A 20,440-nucleotide genomic window follows, 5' to 3' on the forward strand; every position below is an offset into this window, starting at 1 on the left:
CCAGGCCTGCGCGGCCCCCACGTGGGGCGGGGGGAAGGGAGATCCGCGCGGGAAATGCATAAAGATCCCTGCGGGGGGAAGCGGGACTTGGCCCCGGCGCGGTGCTAACGTTCCCCCTTTCAGCCCCTTTAATAATTTCTCTTGAAAYGCGAGAGCTTCGTCTCGCTGCCCTTCGTGCGGGACGGGGCGGGRCGGGGCGGGCGCCTCCTTCCCTGGCGCCCCAAGTAATTCAGGAGGGCGGGAGGAGGCTCTGGCACGGCGCTCTGGCTGCTCGGACGCCGAGACCTTTCTGAACGCGCTTCCCAGGTCCCGGCTTTTCGAGGACGCTTCCTCGTCGGAAGGGGCTGGTGGGGGCCCTTGGGGCACAAAACTGCCCCTGTCCCCCGAGGTCCGCGGGAGGGAGGGCCCGAGCGGCAGCGTTTCTGCGCGGGGTGTGGGATAGTCTGGCCTTTGGGAACAAGGGCCTGAACTGCCCGGGGTTTTGGTGGAGAAGGCAGAGGGCTGGCGCTCGGAGCGGCCGCTTGCCCTGCTCTGCTTCCTTCCGAGACTGTCAGTAAGTTCCTTGATGGGAAGGATGAAGAAAGTTCACTTCTGTCTGAGAGCAGAGGCAGAGGATATAACATGAGGGGGGAAAAAATCATCTTTTTTTCCCCCCCCCCCAAAGTGGGGGTAGAGTTTGGTGCCCAAATTCTGGTTCATTTTTGTTAGCCTCTTGGAAGATCCATGCTGCAGTGATCCGAAAGTGGAGGGGAGAAGGTGGTGGTGGKGGGGAGACAGCTGCATTGCAACTTTCCACCAAACTCYTGGTTAGATGGTAGCTTAACAGAGAGTGTCTTTGTTTAGATCTAAAGCAATATGCCAGGAAAACGCACTGCAAAGAAAAGCCCTACGAGCCCTACACCAGAAGAAGGGTCTCCTGAAAGGAAAAAGCTTAAAGGTAAGAAAACTGCCCAGGAGCTGAGTTTTCCCTGTTTTCTTTTTATATTGTCTGCTGAAATACTTGAAACTCTTGCAGACAGGAGCCTGRTTGAGATCGTTCATCGATCCAGTCCAGATGAGTGGATGTGTTGCTGTCCTTGTCTTAGGCCTCTTCTTGCTCTCAGGTCTTTAATTTCAGGCCTTGTCGGCCTGGTCCTTAGCTTCTACAGGCAGAACCGTTTCTAAATCGTGCCTGGCCCCCTGCGATAAGCCCCACCAGAGACTGAGCTACTTAGCACAGACTTTGCCTGTACATTGATTTTGCTGGATGCTGAGTGCRTTGGAAGCATGTTGCTTTTGGGAGATCCTCTTATTCTCCAGGTAGTTCTGTTCTTTCCTTAGTATTGGGGCTTGCTGTAGGTTTGGGTTAGGTGTGTTGCAAACACCTTCTGTTCAGTAAAATACCTTCCCTGTGATTTCAAGCTAGATTTCAGTGTCCTGCTAGAAGCAAACCCTCAATCTAAGGACCTGCAGCATTTGAGCAAGCCTCAGCATTCCTAGAGCTTTTGGGGACCAGCTGTGGTGGAAGGGTTATTTCCTCTCCCTGTCCAGTACTTTACATATTTCCTTTCTTTCCTGTGATGCAGTTTGTCACCGTTCCCACCRGACAGAGCCTGGCCTGGTGCTTACGCTGGGGCAAGGGGATGTTGGGCAGCTGGGCCTGGGGGARGATGTCATGGAGAGGAAAAAGCCCGCCTTGGTGGAGCTCCCAGAGATGATCGTCCAGGCGGAAGCAGGAGGGATGCACACAGTGTGCCTCAGCGAGACAGGCAAAGTGAGTACAGCAGTGAGGTTTGGGGAGGGGGCAGCATGCAAGGACCCAAGTGGGGAGGTCTTTCACCCCTCTCTGCTGAAGTGATCAGAGCCCCACAAAACAGCCATCCCTGCTGCACAGCCTGCTGGCAGCACAGTGCCCGTCGGACCTGTGCTCTGCACCTATGTGTCACTGGCACCAGCACGCTGGCGAGCAGCTAGAYGGCAGCTTGTAAGTCTTCCTTACTCCAGCTCCTGGGATGAGCATGGGCTATGTGTTGGACCACAAAATTTTGGGAAGCAGTGGGAGAATTCGTCCTAGTGAGTCTCTGTCCACTGGTTTTGTGTTCATTGTGGTCCTTCTGGGTCTGTTCCTCACTGGGACACTCTCATCTGCAGATCTACACCTTTGGCTGCAATGATGAAGGTGCCCTGGGGCGTGACACCTCTGCGGAAGGGTCTGAGATGAAGCCAGGAGAGGTGGAGCTGCAGGAAAAGGTGGTGCAAGTCTCTGCAGGGGACAGTCATACAGCTGCACTGACAGATGATGGCAGGGTTTTTGTCTGGGGCTCTTTCCGGGTATGTTGATTTCTTGGACTCCCRAGGCTCTGCTGGTGATTGCTGGCCTGATTTCGGTGGCTCATCTCCCCAGTCTGTCTCTCCATCCAGGATAACAATGGGGTGATTGGGTTGCTGGAGCCCATGAAGAGGAGCTCAGTTCCTGTGTTGCTTCAGCTTGATGCACCAGTTGTTAAAATTGTCTCAGGTGAGCAAGATCCTGTGTGTGTGTGACCTAACCAAACCTATATGGCTCCATGGGGTCAAAGCCTCTTCTAGAGGTCGGGAAGTTAAAGAGAGCAACTTATCTGAGGCCCAGGTGAGGCTGGGGTGACCAGTGCCTCTAAATGTTCCCAACAAAGCTTTTTTGGAATTTCAAACTGGGGACTGGGGTCAGGTAGAGGGAGACCCTGATRTTTTAAGCCATTCCATAAGCTGGCGTCCAGGTATCTGGTACAGTAAACCCCACTGAGTTCTGAAAGTCTTGGATAGCTGGGGTTTAAACGTGAGATCTCAGACACTGAGTCTTGCTGGGTTCCCAGGGAATCTGAGCATGTGACTGCTGCTTCAGTTTTCTCAYGTTTCCTCCCAGGGAATGACCACTTAGTGATGCTGACAGTGGACGGTGACCTGTTCACGTGTGGCTGTGGCGAGCAGGGCCAGCTGGGGAGAGTGCCGGAGCTCTTTGCCAACCGAGGAGGAAGGAAAGGCCTACGTGAGTCACTTTGGTGCTCAGAGGTAGTTGATGCTATGGCGARTATGGCTCTGTCCTTGGATGCTAGCACTTAGCTTGACTGAGGAGGCTGCATATTCTTCTCTACCCAATGTCTTCTCCTGGCCTTAAGCCCTAGCTTAAGGGCTATTTGTAAATCAGTTACTTAAATTCAGCGATCTGGATCYGAGTTGGGGATAAGAGTTGGTGGAGAGGGCATAAATGATTAGTTTGCATCTGACCCCTTGTTTGCTGCCCCCAGAGCGCCTGCTGGTCCCCCAGCGTGTCCCCGTCAAAGGCAGAGGCAACAGAAGCAAAATGCGCTTCCAGGATGCCTTTTGTGGGGCTTACTTCACCTTCGCTGTTACACAGGAGGGACACATCTACGGTTTTGGCCTCTCCAACTATCACCAGCTAGGTAAGCTTTGCTCCTGTCCCCTCAGATCGCCTGCCTGTTTGGTCTGGCTGAGGACTCCCCATTCCCTGGCTGCCCTGGTCTGCAGTGGGGACACTGCTGGGCTCCCCTGATCCAGAACACCCTGCACCCTCTGTGCACCCTCCTCCGGGTGTCTACTGCAGGACATCCTGGAATTGGAAATTGGGGTGGGAGGTCACCCTGCAAAGCCCTGGATTTAGGTCCCAGCCCCTGCAGCCAGGGAATTGAGCAAAAGTTTGATGATCTTCGATTTTGGGACTTCTGAGAGCTGGGCTGGTCCCTAGTTGGGGGTGAGCTCCTGGATGGGTAGCTCAGTGCCCGTGGCTGGCCTGGGCTGTCCATGCCCATGTACCTGATTTGCCTGGGTTTGTGCATCCCCGTCCCGCAGGGACCCAGGGCACCGAGCCCTGCTTCTCTCCGCAGAACCTGACGTCGTTCAAGAACTCCACCAAGTCCTGGGTTGGGTTCTCCGGCGGGCAGCACCACACGGTGTGCATGGACTCAGAGGGTAAGCGGCAGTGTGACAGATGGGCTGGGAGTTGCATGAATGGGATGCGTTGGCTCTTACCTTGGCTTTGGAGGTGTTGGGGTCCGGGTGAAATGCTGAAGCCTTCCAAGTCCTTGGAGTTCCAGGCGGCGTAGTTGCGTTGTCTGTGTCGACATGTTGTGGAGGGGCTGTTTGGATTTTCCAAAAACATAGTCTGGGATTGAAAAGGTGGCATGAGTCTGCAGCAGAGAGAAGGGTGATGACAGAAATCCAGAGTTACTTTTGAACCCTGGTTTCAGGCTCTACAGTGTGTCCAGTCGTTCATCCTTCCTATCAGTTTTGGGAAGCTTAGGGGCTTATACCCCGTTGTGCAACTGAGGGGAATCCTGGTTGCAATCTAGGGTGTTTTGGCTCTTGGATCATGTGCTGATGAATGTGGTAGGAAAGGGGCGATGTTCCTGACTCCTCCAAAAGTCAGACCTGTGGAAAGGAGGGTCCTGCGACGGCCGGCTGCTGGCTTCTCCCTCTCCCAACTCACCCCTCCCGTATATGTCTTGTCCCTCAGGTAAAGCCTACAGCCTGGGCAGGGCTGAGTACGGCCGGTTGGGTCTCGGGAAAGGGGCGGAAGAGAAGAGCACACCCACAGTCATCCCGGAGCTTCCCAGCGTCTCTTCTGTTGCGTGTGGTGCATCAGTTGGCTATGCTGTCAGCAGCGATGGTGAGTGCAGGGGGCCTCCATGCCTCTGTGGGCTCGGGAACACCACCTTATGTATCCTTCCCACTCCTCATCCATCCAGTGGTTACCTGGAGCTCTGCCCAACTGGTCTCCTGCAGCCAGCTAACCCCAGGGAGCTCCATCAGACACTACTGGCTGGGTCAGGACTGCTGAGTGCCCCACTCAAGGGAGCAGTGGGCAGCAGCTGCTTAAGTATTTTGTGGTTGCTCAGTAGCCAGGTTTGTAGGAGGATGTTTGCTTGTGTGTAATGTGTGCAGCCCACAGGTGTAGGGAGGAGGATTTGCCGTATTGTGAGCACAGGCAGTGTGTTGATGGATTTGCCCTGCTCCTTGGGGGAAAAACACTGGCTTAGAGGGAGGCTCTAGCCAGTCTGAATTGCCAAGCGTTGCCGAGATGCCTCGCTCTGCCTGTATCTCCAGCACTCTTCAGTTAGCACCTTGCCCCCGGCCCAGGTTTGAAATCCTCTTGCCTTTCCTTTGGCTGCTGGATCCCCTCCCCACCCAGTTCTGGGTTCACCTACCAGCCAAATTTGTGTTACCTCTGTTGCAGGACGAGCATTTGCTTGGGGCATGGGCACCAACTACCAGTTGGGCACAGGGGAGGAAGATGACATCTGGAGCCCCGTGGAGATGACGGGCAAGCAGCTGGAAAACCGCATGGTCCTGGCTGTGTCCAGTGGAGGCCAACACACTGTCTTGCTGGTCAAGGACAAGGAGCAGAGTTGATGAAGTTGCTCCACGCAGCCGAGCACGGCAGGAACGCAGGGCCCGCAAYGCACACACCCACAGTCTGCCCTCGGTCCCGGGGTGCTCAGGGCGCGAGGTCAGGCGACCAGTTCCTAGGTCTGGTCTCCCGTGACCTTTTGCAGAACGTGCTGGGGAGGGCAAGAGGCTCGTGGAGCTGAGCCTTGGTCCTCCAAGATCCCCAGGCAGTATCTGCCTGGCTGGAGCAGGGCTCTTCAGGGATGTTTGTTTTTCCTCTCTAGAAGTGTGTATCTGTCTTCCCTTGGTACCAGGTGCTCTCTCAGCTCCCTCACTTCAGTTTAGTCCCTTCTTAGGGACTAACTGTGGTTAGGTGGGTTTTCCATCTGTTTTTTTATTTTTTTGTTTGTTTGTTTTTTAATATTTCCTGGCCCAGCAAAGCCAAGGGCTTTGTCCCTTCCTACACAGAAGGGTTTTGGCATCTGAGGCTTTCTGAGGTCCCTGTGCTCCTCCAGTCTCCAGGTGTTCCCCTCAACCCTTCAACCTGAACATCTTTTACCTCTGTGTCCCTCTGGCCTCTCCTCTTTTAGCTTTGTCCGCTGCTGCTCTCCAAACTCCTCTCAGCTTGTTTGAGGTGAAATCTCAGTCCAGCAGAAACATTCCTGTGTGGAGGAGACACAGGGGAGATTCTCTTAGTTTCATTTCTGTTGCACATGATGACAGCCTCACAGGGGTCTTGTTGCTGTGTTGGAGGGTGCTGACTTCCAGCTCTCACTCAGGCCAGTGTGCTCCATGGTGAGTCTGGGGAGCTCGGGTCTCTCAGGGGTGGGAACGTGGCTGGACATTGCCTGGCCCATGTTACACACAGAGGTCTCCTTGGCTTCGGAGTTGCGCGCGTGGCTCGGTTGCTGCTCCAGGAGGTGGGCTTCTGCCTCCCTTCCTTGGCTGCTTAGGGATCTGAGCCAAAATCCTGCAAGAGGTGAGGCTGGGAGCAGGTTGCTCGATCAAATGTTCCTACTGCCCGTCTTCCTGGAGCAACCTCATCCGTCTCTGCCTGCTTTTTACAATCACTCCGTCACCTTTGCTCCTTGATCTCATCACCTTGGGAAATCCAACAAAATACAAGCTGTGGTAGGAAGTTGTTTTTATTTTCTTTCCTTCCTTTCCTCTCTGTTTGCTGAGGAAGGAGGTTAATTTGCTGTTAGGGCCTTGCTGAGAAGACAGAGACGAAATCCAACTATGCATTTATCACTCAGAACGAGTGAACTGTCCCTCCTCCCCATCACCTATGGTTCATGGTCTGACTGGTCTCGCTCCCTGTGCCTGGCTTGCCCTGTCTCCTCTTTCCGTGCTGCCTTCCAGGCACCTGGACTGAGAAGGGGAGGGGGGGAGTCTGCAAAGATAAATTTTATAAGTTAAGTTATAGCAATAGGGGGGGAAGTGGTGTGTGTGCAGGGGAGGGAGGTGGGGGGCTGGGAGTTGTACAATGGCTCAGAATAGGTTGAATTTTTTAAAAAGAAAATGTAAAGTATTTTGGTTGATTGAATGAGGAAGAGAGGCAAAAAAACTGTAATCTTTTAACGTTTGGAATAAACTGAGTTTTGATAAACCCGTGGGTCTTTCCCGTGCTTTGGAGAGGCGGGCGGCCTTCCCGGGGCCCCGGCCCTTGGCTTACGTGGCGGCGGGTGCGAGCGCTGCTGCGCGGACGGCGGGGCCGAGGCRGGGCTGCTCGCTGCCCTCTGCCTCCCGCGTCTCTGCCAGCCCTGTCCCCACCCGCTCCGATGGGAGCCGGGCYGCGCGCCGAGTCTGCCGGACTCTGCACGGGTGCGTCCCTGGAGAGGGGACGGCGCYGGGCCCGGCGGCGGGTGGCTCAGTGCGGGGTCCTGGTGCTCGTATTTATCCTCTTCAGAGGCTGCTCCAACCTGGGACGGGTCGGAGCAGGGCTAAGCCGCGGTGCGAGGGCTGCACGGGGGGCCCGAGGCGCCTGGACCCGGCGCTGGGGGTGGGGGGCGCCTGCTTTGCAGGCCAGACCCCTGCCTTGGGTCCTGCCGCGGGCCCCGTGTCGCCTTGTCCGGAGCCGTACGCCCGTGCACGTGTGCAGTTGTGGGACTTGGCCGCAGGATGGCAGCAGGAGCCGGYGTCGGGGACCGCCGGTCTCGGGGAAGGTGGGAGAGGAGAGGGGACGGGCCCGGGGGGGCTCTGCCCTCCCTGCTGCTGGCCGGGGGCTTCCCCTGTCCTGCCCGGGGCCGCTCCGAGGGCCCAGACGGGACGAGATGAGGACAGAAACATCCCCTGGGTTGGTGGTGGTGGGGTGATCTCTGGGCAAAAGCTGCACCTGGCCCTCGTTAGCTTGCTAATTGCCTGGCTGTGGGGCCTGGGTGGCGGGAGCTGCATGTGCATGGGAGAGAGGAGGAGGAGGAGGAGGAGGAGGAAGGCCTTGAGTTTTCTCCTGCTCTGCTGCAGGCGCTTGGGCAGGATGGGAAGGTTGTCCCGGCTCTCCCGCGGGGTGGGGGGGGTTTGCTCGGGCTGGGGAGGGCCGGGGTGCGAGATCCCGGGGTGGGTGGTGGATCCGTCGTTACGTCCCTGAAAATCGCGGGGACTTGTTTGCTCCTTCCCTGAAGCGGTCTTCTCTTTAACGCCGTCACGGGGCTGAGCTGAGACTCCGGGCTCCTTCATCGCCCCCAAATTAATCCCTGCGTTGGAGCGCCGAGGTGGTGCGCTACGTCCCCGCGTCGCCCCTGCCGGCTTCGGAAGCAGCCTCGCCGCGGTGCTGCTCCGCGGGGACGGCGGCAGGGACGTTTCTGCCCGCTCTGCTGCGGCGAGAGGCTCCCACGGAGCAAATTTCCGCTCTGGCCCGAGCGTCAGCGCTAATCGATCGCATCCTGGCAGGGCCGGAGCTCGCGGAGCCTCTGTCTGCTGGTGTCTGTTCGCTCGTAATTAGTTTGGGAGCAGGTTTCTTAACGAGCCTTCGGCAGGGGATTCGGGGTTGGACGGTGCCTCGTTTTTCTTTCGCGCAACCGCGAAGTTAGGATGTGGACCGCGGGGCGGGTTCTCCTCGCCGGGCCGGAGCGCTTTCCCTGAATTCCCTGTCACYAGCACGAGCCGCGAGCGAGCGCGCGCAGAACGCGGGTGACGCTGCTCCGGCGGGCCGGCCGGCGCTCCGCCGCCCGGCGCGGATACCAGCTGGGAAAAACGCTCGTCGTCTTGCGTCTGATTCCCGGGGACAAGCTCGTGGAAACGTTAAAAGTCCCATTTCCAAAAACAGCACTGTTATTTTTATATCCCTTCGGGGGGGGGGGGATAAGCCGAGCCGCCCCGTGCTTGCTCTGCAGCCTTTTTCCGAGCCCGTTAACGCCGCGGTGACATAGACGGCTGCGTCGGCCTCTGCAAAAAGTCCTATTTAGGCTGTTCCTCTTTTTGATGTGCGTCTGCGTGCGTCTCCGCACGCCTCACTTTAAACATTGCCGATCTATTTATAGCTAATAAGTGCGGAGAGATTTAATAAAGGGAGACGTGGGAATCCTCCGGCGTTGCAGAGATGGGGCGATGCTGACGAGCCGCGCTGGCTGCTCGGGCTGCAGGAATATCTGCCGGCACCCGCGGAGAGCGGCTCTTGGCTCGGCCGAGCTCCGGCGRGAGACGTCTGCGGCCCTTGGCAGAGCTGGGGCTTGGGGGTGGATCCAGGTGGGCTAAACTGGTGGAAAGCCTGAGGCTTCGATCCGGGCTCGGGGCCTCAGGGGCTACGAGGGCTTTGGTTGTGTGAAACCCTCCCGAAACGGGTGAGGAATAGTCTGTGAACAGTGTGCTCCCGTGGAAAACGTTTCTAGGAAGGCCAAAACTTGCCTCGGTGGGAGCTCACCCTGCTCCCGGCTGCTGGGCGCCCTGGATCTCTGCACCTGGCCTGAAGGACTTGCACCAGCACGGTGGGTTTGGGGTGGCGGTGGTCCCGGGAGACCCCGGCCGTGCCGCGTGCTCCGTGCTTCTCCCAGCAGGACCTGACCACAGGTTTGCTTGGTCACTGCGGGAAACGTGGCACGGGGCAAAGCTGCACCCAGAAAGCCTCCACGGCGGGCAAAGGTGGCATCTGAGGAGCTCCCAAGGAGYCCGGAGCTGCTCGGCTCGGGGGCGGGGGAGAGGGTTTCTCCTCCCTTCTGCCACCGGGGTTTGTCCCCTCGTTTCCTTTCCTGCCCTCGGAGCGGAGGAGCCCGCGGGCGCTGCGCAGGGCGAGGAGGCTTTTCCAGGGGGAGGCAAGGGTGGGCAGAACGGGAGCGCCGGGCGACGAGGGGGCTCCCGCGGGGGCTCCCCCCGGCGCCCCGCCGCTCTCCCCCTTCCCACCCGGGACTATCCGAGCGCACAAAGACGCTTCCTCGGTTTGCAGGTGGAAGATAGCGGGAATGTGGGATCTGGGGCTTGGAGCATCCGCGGTGGAGGAGCTCTTGCGTCGTCAGGCTCTTCTGCCCCTGAAGGAAAAGCACTCGGTGTGTTGTTCAAGCAACAGGGTGTCTTCTTCTTCCTCTTTTTTCCCTTCCTTTTTTTTTTCTTTTCTTTTTTCTTTTTTTTTTTTTAATATGCTGCTTTTTTTTGACTGCAAAATATCTACCTGCGCAAGTCTCCCGAAGGACCTGCAAGGGGGGATGGCGTCTGTCTTCAGGCTGGTGCGGTTTGGGAGATGCCGAGGTGCTTTCTTGTCCTCCTTTCCTGCCTCAAATAGGAAATAAGCTTTAATTATTGCAAAGTTTCCTGCTGGCAGCGCAATGTGATTTGAGAGAKATATATATATATCTATATATWTTTTTTTTCCTTTGGGCTTTGGGAATTGACTAATTAAACTGCTTTCTGCAGCGTGTCGGCCTTTACCGATGACTCTCCAGCCAAAGGAAAGAGTTTGGTGCTTGTGCTGTCCCAGCCGTATGAAATAGCTGTAAAATCYGGCGTTTTCCCAAGCGTCTTCGTGCGAAGCGTCGCTGCTCGACGGAGGCTGTTGCGTTCGAGGGAGCGGGGAAATGGGCTCGAGCCGGGCAGAGGGGCTGGCYGCCGCCGCCGGGGCCTCCCGCGAGCGCCCAGCCTGGTGCCGCTGGGCCAAGCGTTGGTCTCCGGGGCCGAGGAACAGCACGATTCCCCCTCGGCACGCGGGGAAACCGAGGCACTGGATGGGACGAAGCGTCCGACGCCCGTGGTTTCAGGGCACGGGGAAACCGCGGCTGAGCCACGGGGCAGTGCTTGGTCTCGCTSCAGTGCCTCCCCTGCCCCTCTTGCTCCCTAGGAGCAGTAATTGCAAAGACTCTGGGGATCTGGGGAAGTCTAGGGTTGCTTTCTGGCAACAAAGCAACAAAGATTCRATATTATTATGCTAATATTGCATCTTGCGGCGTCGAAGTCTGTCCTTCCGCTCTACCCTTATTATCACCTTGCTATCTTTTTAATTAAAAACCAAAAAACTAATAAGAACTCTGAACCAAAAACAAACCTGGCCATTATATCCCAATGTGTGTATATATATGCACATACATATATATATATATATATGTATATACACACATGGCTGCTGGTAGGGGAGCAGGTCGGTGGTCTCTGGGGCTGGGAATTGGGCTGAAACAGCAACATGCAGAGTGCTCTGCCCCCTCCCAGCTACATGAGGGAGAAAAAAAAATCCGTAGGAATTATTTATGTTGGATTTCTTTTTGTTGCTGCTTTAAATGATGAATTGCAAGTCGAGCAGCATCTTTTCGGGCCTGGGAGCCCGAACGCGTTTGCAGGTTCCTCTGGCGAAGGGGTGGGAGAAGCTTTCTCCTGAACCTCCGCCAGGAAAGGCAGATCGAGTCATTTCCATATGCATAATAATGCAATTACGGAGTCGGTCTAGACCTGAGATGCAGACAAAGAAGCGGGCGGATGTGTAATTAATCACGTGTGTAAGCCTGTTACATTAGGGTTAGTTGTGCGGTTGATTAATCAAAAAAGCATGTTCCCTGCAAAAGCAGATGTGATATCAGGCTGCAAAGACGTAACGCGGAAACGTCTCCGGACCGCACGGGAGGACGGTCCGTCGCGGGCGAGCCGCTGGCTCTCGGCCGGCGCCGGAGCCGGCGTCCTCCGCCCGGCAGCCCGCGAGCTCCGGCGCGCCGCCTTGCTCAGCAGGGCGGGRAGGGCCGGAGATCTGCTCCTGTCTAATCTCATCGCTCGTTAGCCCCATGTTCTGCYGGCCTTCAGGAACTCGCAAGACACTTCATAAATTACCCTGGCACAAGTGATAAATACTTTAATATCCAGAGCCTTATTAAGTGGGAGCAGAGTTACAGGCTCTAGCACCCCACTCTGTTGCATTTACACTAAATCCTYATTTGCATTTAAATTACAAATTTAATTTGAGCCAAACGATTTACTGGGCTATTAAAATAAAACTCCRTCTTGATGAYCTGCAGCAGCGATGCCTCGAACGCYGCCGATTCAACGCCTGCAAAATAACCTGAGCAAAAGGGGTAAATACGAACGGGTAAATATTACGGTGAAGTTAGGGGTGGACTTTCCCAGCACCTGASGGGTTTTGAAATTTGGTCTAATCCCACTCGAAGAAGGATCCTGTTTGTCTGCCCTGGCTCGGATCGTAGCCGATCCGTGCGAGTAAAGTGATTTTTTTAAAGGAGGGAGAGGGCCCGCGAGCAGGCGCGTTGGGGTCTGCCGGCCGAGAGGCAGCCGCTGCTCCGGCTCTCGTTTTACTGCGTTTTTTACAGTTGAGGACAGCTCTCCGGCGAAGCTGAACCGGCAGCGAGTGCCTGTGGGGATGAGCCTTCGAGCCTCGGCTTTGAGACTTGCAGAGCGGAGCCGGAGCCGGCCGGGCCGGGCTGAGCCCGCGCGGGGGTCCGGGCACCGGCCAGCTCCGCTCCCGCCCTGAGCCGCGTGGTGCCCGAGAGCCGAAGGAGAGCTGGAAACCCTTGGCTGTGTTTTGYTTTATTTTATTTTATTTTTTCAAGAAAGCGTCGTTTCTGATGCAGAAATGCCATCAAAATCCCAGAATCGCAAGGGCTGGAAATAYGAGCTCAAGCACTTAAGAAGGGGCCAGGTCCCGCAGACGCAACCCGTGCTGCGAGCTCGCCGGCAGAGCTCGCTCCATCCCGCGCACGGTGGCAGGCTGCTAGCGGAGGGGGCACTGGCTCTAATTCCATATATTTACAGGCAGAAAGAGATATACACCTATACATACGTACGCAGGGACGTGCGGCTGGGCAGAGCCGGCCGGGCGGTCACGAGCTCCCGGCGGCCGTTTGCTTTGCTGGGGTTCACCCCGCTTCCCAGCCCGAAGGGGAGGCCGCGTCGGTCCTCGCGCGCCTGCCGAAACCGCTCCAAGTCGGTACCGTTAAAAACGGGGCGTCCGTCGTTCGCCACGACTAGCCCCGTCCTCCACCGAGCGGTTGAGAGCGGCTGTGGCACCCGACCGGCGACGGGGGCTGCGGCGTTGGAGGAAGCGTTTGCTCGGGCAGGATAAAACTGCAAGACGTGGCAGAGCTGCATCAAGCTGTTRACGAATTAACTTCAGCTTCCCCGTAGGCGGCTTGATTATTCGATTCAGCGTTCCTGGGGTAGCAACAAGGCTAAATTTCTCCTCTGCTTTCTCTTGTGCCGGTCCTTTCGTGCCGCGGGCCGGGCTCCCAGCTCCCCAGGGAGGTAAGGCCCTTGGTGAGCCCCGGGCACGGCCGGGCGCCGAGCGGCGGTCTCCAGCGGGGATCGCTCCGAGCCGAGAAGCACCGGGAAAGAGGAAATCGGCGGKCTGGGATCTCCCGCCACCGCCCCGGGTGCCTCGGTTTCCCTTCTCGCGCTGAGCAATCCTGGATGCTGAACCTCAGCTTTGCAAGCCCCCGCAGGGATTCATCCCACCAGGCRGGGATTTATCCCAAATTCTGCACCGGGGATTTCCATCCTGATTTCTGCACCGGGTGAGCGAGGGGCCGCGCGGCCGCGGCGGCTGGAGACGCTCGAAGGGACGCGGTGCCGAGCGGGAGGCTTTTCCTCGGGGACGGACGGGCTCTCGGGAGGCCAGGCGGGTTGCTTGCGTGCTTCACTGGCGCTTTTTTTTTTTTTTTTTTAATAAAAGCTCTAAATGGGCAATTTTGCCCCATTTTGTCCTTGCAGAAAAGCAATCGCTTTGGGCCGCGACGTCTGCAGGCAGCCCGAGAGCGCTGCGGAAAGGTACGGCTCAGGAGGAGAGGTAATGTCCTTTATTAGCCTAAATTGATGCGGCTGGAAAAAACCAGAGACGCAAGCCGGCCCCTCGTCCGAGCCCCAGGTGCACCCGGCCGCGCGCCTGCTTCCTCCGGCAGCATCAATTTGTCCAATAAAAGCCATTACCGCTGCCCGCGAGCCTCGGCTCTCGCGGGCRGCAGGAAGGCGAAGGCGCTGCTGGCGGCTCCTGCTCGGGGCCGGCGATCCGGGGAGCGGGAGCCGCCGGGTCTCGTCGCTCTGCGAGTCCTGATTCGCCACCGTCCCGGGGCGGGGGGGGGAAAGGTCTTTGCAATCGCTTGCTTTCAGTCTGAACGAAGAAAGCGGCGTTACGGAGCGGTCCCCGTGCCACCGCCCCCCGCGCTGGCCCTGCTAGAGCTCTGTGGTGGTGACCTGAGTCACTTCGGAGTGCAGGTCATCCCCTCTCCGGCCCCGGCAGCCCCGCTGGTGGCTTTCCACGCCTAGTCATGCCGGCTTGTTGAGGGCTTCGGACGGGGTGCAGGTGGAGACCTGCTCCCGCGTAGTGTTTCTGGCTCGGGAGAAGCTGTTCTGTTCCATCCGAGCCCGGAAAGGCAGGCAAAACTCTCGGAAACACCTCTTGAAATTTTCATCCAGGAAAGCGTAAAGGACGGGGTTGAGGCTGCTGTTGGTGTATCCCAAAGCAATGCAGAAATGCAAGCTGGCCACCACGTAGGGGTTCTTCTTGTCTATGTCCACCAAGGTCCAGACAATGACGAAGATGTGGATTGGTGTCCAGCAGATGATGAAGGCCGCCACAACCACCAGCACCATGCGTGTGATGCGTCGCAGGTTGCGGTCTTTCTCCTTGGAGCCTGAGAGGAGGCGGACGCTCTTCAAGCGAAGGATCATGAGCCCGTAGCAGATGGTGATGACCAAGATGGGGACCATGAAGGCAAAAATGAAGACACAGATCTTGGTCACGGTATCCCAGTAGATGGGAGGATCAGGAAACTGGAGCGTGCATAGCACCATGCCATCTGCAGGAGAGAAGATGATCAAAGAGGGATTAAAACAGAGAGAATACGAGGAAGCGCTCTTAAAAGAACACTGTGATGACTTTCATGTGGCAGGACCTGCTTACAGCCACATGCAGGGGTGCTCATCACTGAACTCCAAATCTGGTCCAGCACCAGGTGGCTTTGGCTTGCCTAGAGGGTCAGGTCAAGGCATCGCCTCTAGGATGGACAGCTGGGGACCCTTTCCCAGAAGCCACTTGCCTTTTGACTTTGTGACAGCCATGACCATGATGGGCACCCCGATGATGGAGGAGAGCACCCAGATGCACACGTTGATGATCTTGGCCTTGGCAGGCGTGCGGAAATCCAGGGCCTTGACCGGGTGGCATACGGCGATGTAGCGGTCCACGCTCATCATGGTGAGGGTGAAGATGCTGGTGAACATGTTGTAGTAGTCGATGGARAGCACAATTTTGCAGAGCAGCTCCCCGAAGGGCCAAGTTTCCATCAGGTACTTGGCACTCTGGAAGGGCAGCGTGCTGGTGGCCAGCGCGTCTGCCAGGGCCAGGTTGAAGATGTAGATGTTGGTAGCAGTTTTCATCTTGGTGTACCTGAGGGGTGGCAGAGAGGGGAGCTGTTACACGCAGTCGGGGGCCGGCTCACCACGGCCTGAGCACGTGTGTCCACGCTCATCGTGGTGAGTGGGTCACATTCACGCACGCGCTGGGAGTGCTCTGCTGAGCTGCGACCCTGCTCCGGAGCCTGTAGAATAAATCTCAGCCCTTCTCAAGGCCATAATCCATTGCCTGAGCAGGGAGGTGTTATTCACTCCTGCAGCTGCCTTTACTTAGAGTTCAAAAGAAATCTGAAGAGATTTTCAGAGAAGTCTCTTTTTCCAATTAAATTGATTTACTCCATTTCCCTGAATCAGTTGCACAATGCCCTTTACCTCCCCGAAACTGCCTTTATCTGATTTTCCACCCAGTAAATCGTGATTATCTAGCTTGCTTCCCTATCGAGTTTACTTGCAGAAATTGGATCGATTAGCCCCGGAAGCAGGCCATCTGGAAGTAGCACAATTAGCCAGACYGGAGCTCCTCTACAAGAGCCTTTTGGGGAAGCCTGGCTGGCAAGGCAAAGCCCAGCCTGGGAAGGAGAAACGAGGAGCCCCGATCCCTGCTGCTGAGCGCCGGAGCCACTGAAACCTCCTTCTTCCCTTTGCCCGAGGCAATCCGCACCGGACATGGTGTCCAACCTGCTAGGTGCAGCCAGCCCAGCTAGCCTGTTTGGGTCCCCCCCCCCCAAAAAAAAAGGAGCACTTTTTGCAAAACAAATGCACCTCTTTGAAATTGCARTAAACCTCCCACTTTGTCCTCAGCTCGGATTCCTATCTTGGGGGCGTTTGAAGGGAATCTGCATCTTGCAGGTTCTGGCAAGACCAATATCCCTAAATCACCCACCTGAGTTTTACAGCCAGAGACCTACGGAGCTGGGAGAGTCATGGGATGGGAATAGTTTTTTGGAAGGTGTTCTGCTATATATGTATATATGTATGGGTTTTTTTTTTGCTCTTGGCCCATCCCTGCTGCTGCTGGGTGAGGGGTCCCTGTTCCTCCCCAAGGAGAGCACATTGGGGTCAGGCCGGGCTGGCCCAGCAGCAGCCCCCCTAGACRGTTTGCTGAGCTCTGGTTTACCTCCTTCCCGCGCCTCCCCGTCCAGCGAGTCCCACTGCMCCCAGCGTCCTGGGCAGCCCCGAGCTTTGCACGCACCCTAATGAATTAACAGGAGCGTCAGCTGGAGCACGAACATCTCTTTGCACGGATAAACCTGTTGGTGTTATCCCCGGGGCCGGCGACAAGCGGTTCAGCCCTAGACGGTGGCGGCTGATCGCGYTGTGGGTGCCCCGGGGTGAGCCCAGCCCCGTGCACGGGGAGGGGAGGAATTAATTCGGTCTTTACTGGATGAAAATATATCGACCTCAGCTCCTGGGTTGTGTGCGTTGGGGTTGTGTCCCCCATCTCGGAGGGTTATCGCTCCGCCAGGCGGCTGGAGACCGTGTTGCTGCGGGAAGGAGGCTCCCCGGCTCGATGAGGCTTTGCTCTCGCGCGGTGCCGACGCCATCCCGCTCCGAGCAGCATCCTGGGCCTTGACTTCACCCTTCGCTTTGCCCCGGCTGCTCAGAGGGGTCGGGTCTCGCCAGGGCCCGGCCAGCAGGACCTGGTCCTGCGAAGACTCTGCCAGCAGAGGCTGGCAAATGGGCTCAAACACGTCTTTTAGAAAACTTTTGTTCTGTGTTAAACCAAAAACTTCAGATTTTTTGTTATTTTCAGGTTTCTAGCTCCCCTAGATTAAAAATAGTCATTTTGGGTAGAATTTGCAATTCTTTAATCTTTGCTTCCCCCCTCCCCTCTGGTGCTGGGAGTAAAGTGGAAAAATCAGTGATTCAGGCCGTGCTCCGCCAGGCGAAACCGGCAGTGCTGGGTAAGCGTTTCCGCGCCCCGCTGCCAGATGTGCCGGGACGCGGACGGAGGCGCTGGGCAAAGGCGAGAGCAGCAATGGGGGGGGGGGGATGGGATTTGGCCCCCGGGTCTGAGGGTTTGGGGTTGTTCTCAAGGGCTGCTCAGGGCCCGGCCCAGCAGGAGGGAGCTGGGCTCCCGGGCAGGATTTCGCCGTCGCTGCCTCACCTCTCGGGCCGGGACCCATCAGCTGTCTGAGCCTGTCCAGAAGGCCACATCGCTTGGAAAAATAAATGAGTGGGAAAGAAAAGCAGCTGCAAAACTCCTGGGGCTGCTAAAAGYCGCCGCTTTGGGCTTAAGGAGCCTGGTTAGCGAACCCCGGGCACGGCAGAGGGATCCCCTTCCGCAACGCGGCCGGCGAGGGCGCCCGGCGGGGGCCGGAGGGGGTGACACGCTCTGCAAGGACATCGGGCTGCTGCTCGGCTCCGGCTAGTTGCAAAGCCTGAGCTTGCAGCTGCAAAAACTGTTTCCAGGGGTATTTTTAAAAGCGCCTGACAACGCAGCAGTAATTGGAGCGGCGACCGCCGCCGGAGCTGCCGGCCGTGCTGCTGCCGGGGCTCCGGGGCAGGCAGGCGCTGCCTCCGGGTTTTTCCTATATTTTGGCTGCTCTGGGCACGGGGCGGTTGGGGTTTTGGCCGTGCTTGGCTCTGCGTGCGCAGGCGCGGGGCAGCGCTGCCCGGCGGCTCCCGGGGCTGGCGGTGCCCGCCGGGAGCGCTCAGCCGAGGGCACAGGCGCCGCGCTCCGGCTCTTGCCCTCTCCCCAGCACGCACGCGCCGCTCGGAGCCGCCGGTCTCTGCAGCATCCTTAACGCACCGCGTCCCCCAGGGTCCCTGAGCCTCGGGGGGAGGACGCGCTGCATCGGCGCTCGCGGGCTGCCACGTGCTCCGCCGCGGGTCCCCGGGGCGCGGGGGGTGTCCCCAGAGGCACCGGGCGAACAGCCCCCGCCCGGCTCCCCGGCGGAGAGCTCTGGGTCGGAGCTGCGCCTCCGGCCCTGCTTTCCAGCGCTGCCCTGCGCGGATGCGGCTCTCTCCCAGGGAGATCTGCCTGGGCGCAGGCTGAACTCCGCTGACGGGCAGCAGCTCCACTCGTGYAGCGAGTCGCACCGTCCTCATACCCCCGCAGCGGAGAGCAGAGAGGCAGCGAAGGGCTCTGAGCCTTCCCGGCTTCGGCTTCGGGAGATCGCGTCCCCGGCGCGCTTAGAGGCTGCCGCTGGCTTTCGGGAGCCTGGCGTGGGCAGGGGGTGAGAGCGAGGGGTCCCCTCTGTGAGCGTGCGCCTGCGAAGCCCCCCCTGGGCTCGCTCACATCACACGCGAAGGCACACGGTTGGCTTGGTGGTGTGTTTGCACGCGCACACACACGCACCCCCCCCCCCCGCCATGGCGGGGGCTCAGAGCGGAGCCGATCGTTCCTGCCTGAGGAGGTGAGAACGGCTGAAACGGAGGGGGGGGGGGCAACGGACGGACGGACGCAGCAGGGTTTGCCCCAAATTGCCCCCCCCGGGCCGGTTGCAGCAGCGGTCCAACCACGGCCCTCGTCGGAAGCGGCTAATCCCGACCCCCACGGGAGCCACCAGCCTTGGCGGGACTTGCCCGCGTTATCCCCAATAACCCCTCTGCCCCGGCAGGATAAACCTGGATCTCCTGGCCAGGGGGATCTGGGATTGCGCTTCCCAGCGAAGCCCCAGCTCTCCGTGCTTCGCGCTCCGGCCCCGAGAGCTTTCGGGTGAAATTCCCAGGGGCTTTGGCTCTGGGTGCTGGACTCCCAAAGGTGCCTGGATGCCCCCCCCAACTCCGGGCACCCCCGAGGAGGCTGCTGACGGAGCTGCCCCAGCGCCTCCGGGATCTGGTTTCTGCCACCCGCCGGAGCAGCCGGTACCTCGTGCCGGGGTAGGGGGACGAGGGACGGCCCCGGGGGCCACGGCGCCGTGTCCCCGGCCAAGCCGCAAGCTGGGGCCGGGCTGCGCCGGTTCCTGCTCTTTGTTAGGGAAAAGCCGGAGTCGGCGGCTGCGGGGGAGCTGCTGCCTGACCGCGAGCTCTCGCCAGAGCCGCAAATCCCACGGGATTCAGTAATTCGCAGTCGGAGACCATCAGGTCCTGGTGACAGAGCGGCACATGCCGCAGTCGCCCCGTTGGGACCTCTCCGGGTCGGACCCTTGGAAGCAGTGGCTCCGAAGCCTCTGGGCTAATGGAGCATCTATTAACGGAGCATCTATTAACGGAGCATCTATTAACGGWGGCGGCTGCTCACGCCTGGGTTTAGCGCTCGGGCGCCGCAGCGCAGAGCATCCCGGCTGCAGCGATTCCCGCCAGCCCGGACCCTCCGGCTTCTCCAGGCGGCGGCTCCAGCGGCTGCCCGTCCCCGGCTCGCGCCGCGCCGCGGGAGCCGCCGCGTTTCGGGCCGTGCGAGCGCCCGGGTCCCTCTTGCCGGCGCCCACCCACCCGCACTGCCTCTTGCAATGTGTTTTTTTTTTAATTTTTCCTGCGGTTTTAGCCTCAAGCAGACATGCAGCTTTTCCTCTCACCCAGACGGCCCCCTGACACACGCGTGTGCTCCCGTGCACGCCGTTCACATGCATGTCCCCTCTCCCCTCCGTGCACACCCAGCTCAGGGCTACCTGTGCGGTGGATTAACCCCCCTCCCCGCTCACGAGCGCCGGGGGCACACCCACCCTCGGTCTCGCACACGGTGCACGCTCACCCCCAGTGCACACTCACTCCTGCTGCTGTCTCGCCCATGGTTCACACTCACTCCTGCTGCAYGCTCGCTCCCGCCGCTGTCTTGCAGCTGGTGCACACCCACCCCCRTGCACACTCAGCCCGGCACACACCTGCTCCTGCTGCTGCCTCGCACGCGATGCACGCTCGCTCCTGGCGCACGCTCACCCCTAGCCATGCTCTTAGCCCAATTCCCGCCCCCCCGCCATGCTCTCGCGCCCTCCCGGGTGCCAAGGCGCGGCGAGCGGCGACGGCGGGCCCGGCGCGGCGCGGCCCGCTCTCACCTCACGATGCCGTACATGACGAGGACGTTGCCCAGGAGCCCCACGACGCACACCACGGAGTAGAGCGCGGTGATGACGATGGCGATGAGGATGGAGGTGGCGTTCTTGGCCCGGTACGGCGCCGTGTCGTTGGCGCTCTGGTTGGGGAAGGCGGCCCAGGCCGTGCCGTTGGCCCCCCCGGGCAGCTCCATGGCTCTGCGGGCGGCCGCGGTGCCCGCACGCCGCCGGCGCGGGTCGCAGCGCGCATCCGAGCGCCGCGGGTTCGAGCCCCGCCGCCGCCGCCGCCGTCGCCGCCTCCTCGCACCCGGGCGACCGATGGGGATTTCTTATAAAACCTGGCGTGTCCCGGCGAGCCACGTGGGGCCGGGGGGGCC

At 59.0% G+C, this 20,440-nt stretch overlaps 2 protein-coding genes across 5 annotated transcripts in view; one reads left to right on the plus strand and one right to left on the minus strand.

Moving 5' to 3' along the window:
* Positions 1 to 6,970, plus strand: part of RCC1 (regulator of chromosome condensation 1) — an 11,584-nt gene extending 4,614 nt beyond the window's left edge. Inside the window, exons 1-10 of one of the 4 annotated variants that reach the window (XM_085315759.1) lie at positions 232 to 306; positions 844 to 937; positions 1,566 to 1,753; positions 2,131 to 2,310; positions 2,401 to 2,497; positions 2,882 to 3,004; positions 3,264 to 3,419; positions 3,826 to 3,945; positions 4,490 to 4,642; positions 5,210 to 6,970. In XM_085315759.1, the coding sequence (XP_085171885.1) occupies positions 856 to 937; positions 1,566 to 1,753; positions 2,131 to 2,310; positions 2,401 to 2,497; positions 2,882 to 3,004; positions 3,264 to 3,419; positions 3,826 to 3,945; positions 4,490 to 4,642; positions 5,210 to 5,385 (1,275 nt within the window). In that variant the 5' untranslated portion in view covers positions 232 to 306; positions 844 to 855 and the 3' untranslated portion in view covers positions 5,386 to 6,970. The other 3 variants (XM_085315760.1, XM_085315761.1, XM_085315758.1) reach the window with 3 other exon arrangements.
* A 4,830-nt stretch (positions 6,971 to 11,800) lies between these two features.
* OPRD1 (opioid receptor delta 1) lies at positions 11,801 to 20,400 on the minus strand. The gene is made up of 3 exons (XM_085315762.1): positions 20,067 to 20,400; positions 14,814 to 15,163; positions 11,801 to 14,573 (listed from the first exon to the last, which is right to left on the minus strand). Exons 1-3 carry the CDS (start codon positions 20,255 to 20,257, stop codon positions 14,041 to 14,043), a joined length of 1,074 nt encoding a protein of 357 aa, XP_085171888.1. The 5' UTR covers positions 20,258 to 20,400; the 3' UTR covers positions 11,801 to 14,040.
* Positions 20,401 to 20,440: the final 40 nt, after the last annotated feature.

This window comes from Rhea americana, unplaced genomic scaffold (genome assembly GCF_003343005.1).
Source record: "Rhea americana isolate MKP2758 unplaced genomic scaffold, rheAme1 scaffold_439, whole genome shotgun sequence".
Classification (NCBI taxonomy): Eukaryota; Metazoa; Chordata; class Aves; order Rheiformes; family Rheidae; genus Rhea; species Rhea americana.